The 9,503-nt window shown below is 31.8% G+C and overlaps 1 protein-coding gene across 1 annotated transcript; it reads left to right on the forward strand.

The window, feature by feature from the left end:
• Positions 1-4,783: 4,783 nt before the first annotated feature.
• Positions 4,784-5,899, forward strand: LOC149164097 (uncharacterized). The gene has a single exon (XM_089430858.1). The coding sequence runs from the start codon at positions 5,029-5,031 to the stop codon at positions 5,278-5,280; it is 252 nt and encodes an 83-aa protein (XP_089286984.1). The 5' UTR covers positions 4,784-5,028; the 3' UTR covers positions 5,281-5,899.
• Positions 5,900-9,503: the final 3,604 nt, after the last annotated feature.

Genomic DNA, 9,503 nt, shown 5'->3' on the forward strand with positions numbered 1-9,503 from the left:
CAACTTAGATCCATCTTAACTCTGGATCTACCACGTACCAGGAATGATCAAATCTTTTTTCACTCTAAAAGTGGTTTGCATCTCAAGATATTCGACCCCTCTTGGCACTTGGCAGATCCACAATTAAGATGGATCTAAACCAGATAATCCCTAGTAGATGAAAGTAGGGTGATTTTTGAGTTTGCATTAAAACTAAACTTTATCTAGAGTTTGCTTGTGAATAAAAGTCATTTTTTGTTTTATAGGTAACAAAACTTGTTACAATATTTAGAGTTGATGGTATAATATTTATTGATTTTTGGTCATATGATTTTATTGTGAGTGTTCCATGCAATTCAAACCAAAATGCACGATTCAATAAGTCATTTGTGTGTTATTGTCATTTAATTATTATTGTTATTATTATTTTTTTTTTAATGATAAATATGTGAATTTTTTTTAATGTAATTGTGTTACTAAAGGGTAATTTTTTAATCAAACCTTCATTGATGAAGGGTTAATTTATTATCAAGACATCACTCTTGAAGGACAAAAATTTAAACATAATGTTCCTTGATGGGAAATATAAAAAAACAGAATGTAAAAAAAAAAATATTTCACAAATAAAGAAGAATCCAAATTCCAACCTTTGGTGGGAAAGACATAATAAGAGAGTCAAACATGTAAGGCCTTATACAAGCCACCGTGTCCATGTGTCATCTCGATCGATTTTTAAGGGAACAATATGAAAAATAAAGGTGACTCCTTGATAATTTAATGCATGTTTTTCCACATTAAGTGGAGTAAGATTTTAATTTTTTAACCTATTATGTTTGAGGAGTTTCTAATAAATAAATTTATGTAATATTATTTTTAATAATTTTCTTTAAAACGTAAAATTCAGAGTGGAGGCTTTTGTGAGAAGATAAATTTTGTTCTTGCATTTTTGGAATACTCATATTGAAGATTTTGTGGTCGTCGTTTCTAGCCATCAATTGTGGCTCATCTTCAAGATAAAGATATGAAATCTAATCTAGAGCTAATATAAATAAGAGAGATATAAGGAGAAGAGACATAGGTTAGATGAACATTAAGAGGTTATGTATGAAAAAATATTTAAAAAGAAAAACAAAAATCAAACATAAAAAAAAAATTCTTACCTATTAAGAAAATAAATAATTAATAATTAATATAAATAATAATGGTTTAAAACCAAATAATTAAATAATTAAAAACAAAAAATAATGATAAAAAACCATATTATAAAAATAAAAAGAAACTAACATAACATCATTACATATATTAATATAATATCTATTATATATATAAATATCTAAAAAGTCAATATATCATTTAACATAACATCATTGCATATATTATAATATCTATCAATATTTATTATATATATAAATATCTAAAAAGTCAATATCATTTAACATAACATCATTGCATATATTAATATAATATCTATCAATATTTATTATATATATAAATATCCAAAAGGTCAATATATCATTTATCATGAAAAATAAGAAAATGTCATCATTATATTATAATATATCATTTATCATGAAAAATAAGAAAATGTCATCATTAAATAATATAAGGAATAAAATAAGTTTTGACAAAATAAAATAAAAAATCTAAATTAAATAGTAAAACCCAAAAGTAAATAAGTATTAATAAAAGGAAAAAAAAACACAAACCATTTTTCATGGTAAGCAAAATTTAATATATATATATATATATATATATATATATATATATATTGAAAAATAAGAAAATGTCATTAATAAATAATATAAAGATTAAATTAGTTCAAGGGTTTATAATAGATAGTAATGGAGTGTACTGTTAAGTCATTCGGTGATGTGAAGGTTATCGGTTTGAAACTCCGTGGGTAAAAACGCAACCATGTTAAGGGCTAATGTGGCCTAGGCGGCATGCGATTCCTGGGTGATTTTGACGGCTTAGATGTCCTGGAGCCACAATTTCTCAAGCCACAAGTCAAACCTAATATAATCTCTAGAGAACTCAAACAACTTGACTATATATATATATATATATATATATATATATATATATATGAATATATATATATATATGATAATGATGATGATGATGATGATTAACGTCCACTGAGACCAAACTTTGGTCTATCGGACCTAAAGAAACGAATTATTTAGTTTGATTTACGATTTTATTCCTATGCTCATAAAGTTTGGAGAGAAGCCTTCGAAGCTCATTGTAGTTTGACATCGTAAAAGGCTAGGAAGGTCGGTATTGCAACAGAGATTTTGAAACTGAGATCTAATGTGGTTGTACGCGGGGCACTCTAAGAGGAAGTGATTTTCATCCTTGATGTTAGTATTCTCATTGAGATGGCAGAACCTTTCCAGCCATGGTGTTTTAGGAACTGTCCAACGACCTGTTTCACTATGGAGCTCATGAGAATTCGTTCTAATCTTGGCTATATTAATTTTCTTCTTTGAGCTAGTTAAAACAAAGAGATACTTTTGATCTTATAGGATGGGGTTGATGACCTCCTTATAATATCTTAATTTTCTTTTAGCTGCTAAATCTTTCTCACACCACATTTTTTCTTTGAACTTAGAAGTAACAATATTTTTAATGTTATTAATGTTTTGCAATGCAACATTCTCGTCGATCTCCCAATGGTTTAACCATGCCCTGGTGTCTTTATACGAGCCTTGCTTGAGCCTTGGGTGGTTTTGGCTGGAATTTAAAGCTAGTTTAGTAAGTCTATGGTCTCCTATGTTATTGAGTTTGTGCTTGTACCATTTTTTTGGTAAAAACCGAAAGTAAATATAATAAGTATTAATAAAAGGGAAAAAGACAAAACATTATTCGAGATAACTAATATGGTATATGGAAAATTACCATATATGAATATAAATTAGGGATCTATGCCAATATATAACACTATATAGCAACCTTAAATATAAAGATAAAATTATTCCAAAAATATAAGAGAACGAATAAAAATGAAAACGGAAAGGAAGGGGGAGAGGATGCAAAATCGGAGGAAAGTGTAGGTATCCAATTCCTACTAATCTTCCAACCATGATTCATTCCTATTCAGATTGCCATAGTGCTTTTCAATTTCAATGGTTTCCTCGAACTTTCTGTGATGATAGTGGTTTATCCTAGCTAGGATCCCAAAGTCCTCAATGCAGATATGAGGTTTGGTTTTCCGAGCATGCTAAGCAAGTGCAGAGGAACGAGAATGTAATGTTTAATATCAACAATATGCTGTTGAATCCTCTGTTTAACAAAACGACCCATTTCACCAACATAGGGAGCACCACAAGAGAACAAAATTAAGTAAATGTGTTTCAGGCTAGAAGGGTCAATAGGATCCTTAACAAACTTCAACAAACCATGAATGGTTTTTAGAGGTTTGAAGGTGGTAAAAACTTGATTCTTTCTTAAAATGCGAGCAATCCTATTAGTGGTTCCCTGAATATAGGGAAGTTGAACTTTGGGGATAAGATCCACAAGGTCCCTTTTTGGTCTAAGACCTAGGCTTGCTTTTAGGAAGGCCTTGATGCCTTGACATTTTTATAACCATTTTATTTGAAAACATCCAACAGGTGGGTTCACTTATCAATATGGTGATTCTCATAAAAAATCCTTCATGCATGGGTGGCCAAGGTGTTTAACACTCCTAATTTTTGCATAGGATGATGATGAAACTCAACATGGAGGTATTGCTCTGTGTGAGTCGTTTTACGGAACACCTGGTGCAAAATGGAACCATTATGATTTTTGTAAAGAAGAACATCAAGGATTGGAAGACTACCATTACTCTCGACCTCCATAGTAAACTTGATAAAGTCATACTAGTTATTTAGATGTTGCAAGAATAATTCTAACTTATCACATCCATGGGGTCGGATAACACAAGTTTCATCCCCAAAACACTTCCAAAGCTTCAGACAAAAAAGTGTTCTCTGAGGCTAAGGTCTTGGCCTCGAAGTATTCCTTGAAAAGGTTTGCAATGACTAGGGAGAGAGGGAAGCCCATGGCAACTCCACATGTCTGAGCATAGAATTCATGTGAAAAACTAAAGAATGTGGAATTCAAGCATAACTTAACCAACTTGGCAGCGTTGGAATTTGTAATGCCACTAATAATATCCACATCTTCATTAATGTGAATGTGTGTATGTATGTGTTAGTGTATGGAAAATGATTATTTTTATAAAAATGTGTAAGTGTATAGAGAAATATACAAAATGGAGTGAGTTAAAGAAAGTGTATATATATTTTTCTAATAAAAAATGGTTTTAATAAAAAAAAATTATGAATCTCCCTCTTTAATTATTTGAGGAAATTTTTGTACTAAATGTATCTTAATTCTAGATTTTATTTGGGGAATTTTTTGTACTAAATGTATAAAAGAAATAAATTAAAAAAAATAAAGTAATCTAAATCCATCTTAATTCTAGGTCCGCCAAAAAAGCAAATCTTTTAAAGTACAAACTTTTTTTTTCTAAGAATGGAAAAAAATTTAATCTATGTGAAATAAAAATAAACTTGATAACTAAATACACCTCCAACATTATAACCTCTAAAACACAATCACAACTAACAAAGTGTAACATTACTAAAACCAGATTTATCCTCCCCTCCATTACTCCCTAGTGGATTGCCATAATCATCATGTTCGTATTTTACCCAGCAACATTACATAGAATTGTTCCCATAAGCATTTAACTGTAATTCAAAATAACTTATATTCCTTTAATAGAATAGTCCAAACATCACATTCAATTTAACAAAATAGGCTCCATCACTGACCCCCAAAACCTCTAGCCTGTCTCCCGCTTGACAGCCCATGGTACAGAAAAAACCACAGGGCCAGCGCGCAGTTGAAAATAAATCTTAAACCCAGATGCAGCCTTACCCTAGCCACACCCTCATCCCCATGCTCTCCCTTTCTTATTTATTCATCACTTGGCCTTCTCCCACTGCACTGTCTACTACTGATAAACAGAAACAATTATTATTGTGAGAGGTGACTGTAATGGCGACTGTAGCACTCTTGGTATCCCAGTTGCTCAGGAGGGCGAATTCTGATGAAGAATGTGCAGATCCTACTCTTCTTGCAGGCATTTCAACTCACGGCGGCCTTTCGATGGTCCCGCGTTCGAATCCTGTAACGTTGTTGAGTAGTTTGAACAGAGAGGAGACAGGGCAAGCGGAAGAGGTGGAGGTAAGGACGGATACATCACAGGTATTGCTATTTAGGGTTTCACTTCCAGCCTGCTTCCTGTAGCACGCTAACTATGTTGGCCCGTATGAGCATAAAGTTTCTGAAATTAGCGCCTATTAATGGTGGCTGACATGTATCTATTTTTGCTTACATGGAGCAGGGGACTTTCCCCTGATAGGTGCAGTTTTTCTTCTTATTTATCAATTTCAAAGATAGCAGGGGCATCTCCCATGGGTTTACTCAGATCCTTGTATTTACCTCTTTTACAGTTGCAGTTTTTCTTCTTATTTATCAATTTCAAAGATAGCAGGGGCATCTCCCATGGATTTACTCAGATCCTTGTATTTACCTCTTTTACAGTAGCAGATCTGTAGCTTTTAGTTGGCAGATAATCACTTTAGGGCTTATGGTTGTGTTACTACATCTCTAGATTTTAGTAGTTCTATCTTCATTTCTAGAACCACTGTACTTCTAGTCTAGATTTTTGTAGTTCTACCTTCATTTCTAGAACCCCTGTACTTATGGTCTGTACAGAAAAAAATTATTGTTTTGGAGTGGTTTTTAAGATTGAAATACTTTCTATTTTTTTAAACCAGTGAGCTCTTCAACTCCAAAACATACTTGACAAGTAGTTTCTAAATTGTTGTTCTGATATGTAAAATTCTGGAGAGTTGTTTTTTTTATGGGTTGATCTTTAATGTATCTTATGAATGTTCATTAATATATCAGTAAAAAAAAGTATTTGAAGATTCTTAATTACATTATTACATTAGTCTCTTCATTATGAAGAAGGGATGATGACTATTTCAAGTAAAACAGTGACAGTAAAACTTATATTTTTCATGAATTTTGAATTTTTTATATATTAAAAAATTTGATTTTTATTTTTTTAATTGTAAAATTTAATATATAGTAAATAAAATGTCATTCAAAAAGGGTGTATGGTTTTAAATATCTTATTAGTATGTGTGATAAGTTGTATTTTATGTAAAATGTTAATTAATTTGATATTTGAATTAGTGACTAGTTTTAAATTTAATTAATGCTATAATTATATGTAAAAGGATAATTTAGAATACACAGAAGTTTATGTCAGTCAAATGGTATGTATTTGAATTTGGTGGTGTGTTTTTTTTTTTCCAATGTAATTTTGTTGATAGTAAAGCTAATATACTCAATATGACATTGTTGAGATATTATGATAGTTTTAAATACTTTTATTTTAGTGGTGTATCTGGTAAAAGGTTTTTTTTTTTAATAAGTTTTCGCATGATTTTTAATTTGTGTCAGTTAAATAAGTGATGTATTTTGTTTTTTTTTTGTTTTTATGTTATGCATACTAAAATATATTTTTAATAATAACAAATATTGATTCAATTTTGTAACATCGATCTCATCTTGGTATGATTAGATTCCACTTTCCATAGAAGTTGGGAAAATATGATGCTAGAACTTGATCTGTCTTTCTCTAGCTCTTCAAGCTTCCCATAAGAGCCACCATCTAAATTAGAGCTACTTAGCTCCTTAAGAGGTTAATATTGTTCTCTAGTGTTGACATTAATATTGTTAGAGTATAAGCGGTGTTAGAGACAAGTCATGGAATACCTACATGTTAGACACAAGTGTTTTTCAATACCTATTTGGTGTTTCTCAATTATGTTTGAAATTTGAGGTTTTCTCCCGATAAAAGTATATTTTGAGGTTTGAACGTCCAGCACTTGTCATCCATGTAGGTAAACTATAAAGTTGGATCTCTACTTAGAGTCATCCATTGAAATTGTATTGTACTCAACGATCAAGGCTATGGTTTGAGACTTATTTGTACACATTGATCTCTTGATCTCATTGATCACAACATAACTTAAATGCTATTGCAAGCACCATGAGGTTATACTCTATTATGCATTGAATGCTTATGTTTAAAATGTTTACAAGCATATTGCCCAAATTCTTGAATTAATTTGAGGATATAAGATAAAAGCTATGGTAATAAAATTAGAACACCATCCATGCAAATTGTACCTTGGGAAATTTGATGTAGGAAAAACTAACAAGAAAATGAGGATCACGCTTGCTCTTTCTTCTCAAATATATAATGTATCGCACAAATGAAAGTGGACCCACTCCAAAGTCACAATAAATAGTTTGGTCTATGAATGACTATTACAATATCTTTTTCATCCTTCTACTTAGATATCCCACTCCTTTGGTCTACTCAAGAACAAAGCCACTTTCTTTCTTTGTGGTTTAATGCTTAACATGTGATGATAATAATCTAGGTTTAAAGTTAGGGTTTTTGCATGCCCCAAGTGTGGATTAAAGTTAATATTTGGATCCTATATATTTAAAAAAAATTCCACTCATAACTAGTTCCACATGTATGAGTGATAAATGTGAACATAGCATCCACTTGGTAATACAGTGGTCAAAGCATACTTCAAATTGTAAGGGACATAATTTTCTCATGCAAGATCCATTTCTTGACTTCTTTTAAGTTGTTAGAAACATGGGAATAAAAATGAAGTTTTAAATGATCTACTCTAAAAGTTGTCTAATCCTTTAAAGTTAAAAATTATGGGGTCCCAACCAACCAAATCATGATTTATCTTTATAATAAAATCACAAGTTTGTAATTATACTTAAAAAAATATTGAAACAAACGATAATGTTGGATTCACAATTTTTACTTATTTAAACATCCAAACCCCATAAAACATCAACCATAAGTTGAAAATGTAATACAAGATATATGTGAAAAACTTTACAGGAGAAAACCCCAAAACTTCTTTATATGAAAGATCTTGTAGGCACCAACCAATTGTTTCATCAGTTTGTAGGCACCAACATACAAAAAACACTAATCCCCCCAAGTTTCAAATTCATAGGAACCAACCTATAGGAGACACCAATTCCCTTCACTACTTTGTAGGCACCAACCTAAAGGAGACACCAATCCGCTCTGAGATTTGGTCTGTAAACTGCTTCTACAATTCAATGGTTAACTCTGTAATCTGCATTAGTGTATGGTTTGCTCAATTCAAGATTATGTACTCCATTGTACTGTTATGTAATCTGCTGCTCAATTGATCTGCTCTGCATTATGATCTTCACTGATCAAACTTTGTAACTTGTTTTGCAATATGCCTTGCCTTGGTCCAATCTAGTTTCCTGACTTAAACTCTATTCTCTATCTCTGAACTTTTATCTTCATAGTAATATCTTGAACTAGGGGCTTCCTTCACCCAAACAATCACTACTACACTATGCCAACATAATCAATGCTTCCTTCAATTCCAATTTTTAGACATGTCACTGATAAAACCTATCACTTATTATTGTATGTTGCCAGAACTCCAACATTGAACACAAGCTATACTTATGATCAATGTTATAACTAGGTGTTTACCAAAATAATGTTGAATCAAAACTTGGCCTTCGAACTACTTCATATGCCCTTATTGATTAACTAGGCACTTATCATGCTAGAACACCAACTTTATGGTTTACCAAGTGTTGGACAAAACCTCAAATTTCAAACATAATTAAAAAACACCAAATATACAAACCTTAACACCCAGGCACTAAACTAGCAAAACGCTTAAAACCTTGCATTATGACTGAATGGTTTAAGTTATACCAGATATCGATAAACTGGGAGATTTCACATATAACAATTTTCGCTATATCGGTGGTAAGGACCATTGGAGGGTCAACACCTCGAGTGTCAATTGATATTGAGATATCAGGCCCGAGTTATAATTAGAGAACATGTTATAGAAACCCAAATATGGATATGTTCCAATATTGACATTATCTGTGGCAAAATATTTTGGCGTATGGTTCCGTCAATTGAAAATGTTGGCATTGGAGTCTTGACACTTTGTCGAAATGAAAATTCAAAGAGAAAGTTTGCAAAATAACTTTTGTTAGGACATAACCTTAATGTGCAACCATGATAATGAAGTCTGGGGTTTGGTAGGACAACCTTGTAGTATCAACACTTGTCAGAAATAACAAAGAGATTTGTTGCAAAACATTAAGGCCTGGAATGGAACTCTGCAAGCGAAACCTTGCTACCGGGGGACTAGACGTCGGTATGCTGAGGGCCTTAACCCTTCGGTGCTACACTTTAGCACCACATGATTAGGAGTGGAGACCAGGGTTTGGGGATATCAAATATCATATAAATGAAAAACCTTGCCTTATCCAAAAAGGCTGATAACTGATATATTGAGGGCATTAGCCCTTGAGTGCTACTCTTAAGAACCTCGTAACTAAGGAATGAG

The sequence above is a fragment of the Pinus tabuliformis genome, chromosome 5_1, assembly GCF_031772625.1.
Source record: "Pinus tabuliformis cultivar Carrire ecotype Pingquan chromosome 5_1, CPIR1, whole genome shotgun sequence".
Classification (NCBI taxonomy): Eukaryota; Viridiplantae; Streptophyta; class Pinopsida; order Pinales; family Pinaceae; genus Pinus; species Pinus tabuliformis.

What these genes read in the sequence shown, in the direction of transcription:
- LOC149164097 (XM_089430858.1), top strand. Translation starts at nt 5,029, where the DNA reads ATGGCGACTGTAGCACTCTTGGTATCCCAGTTGCTCAGGAGGGCGAAT.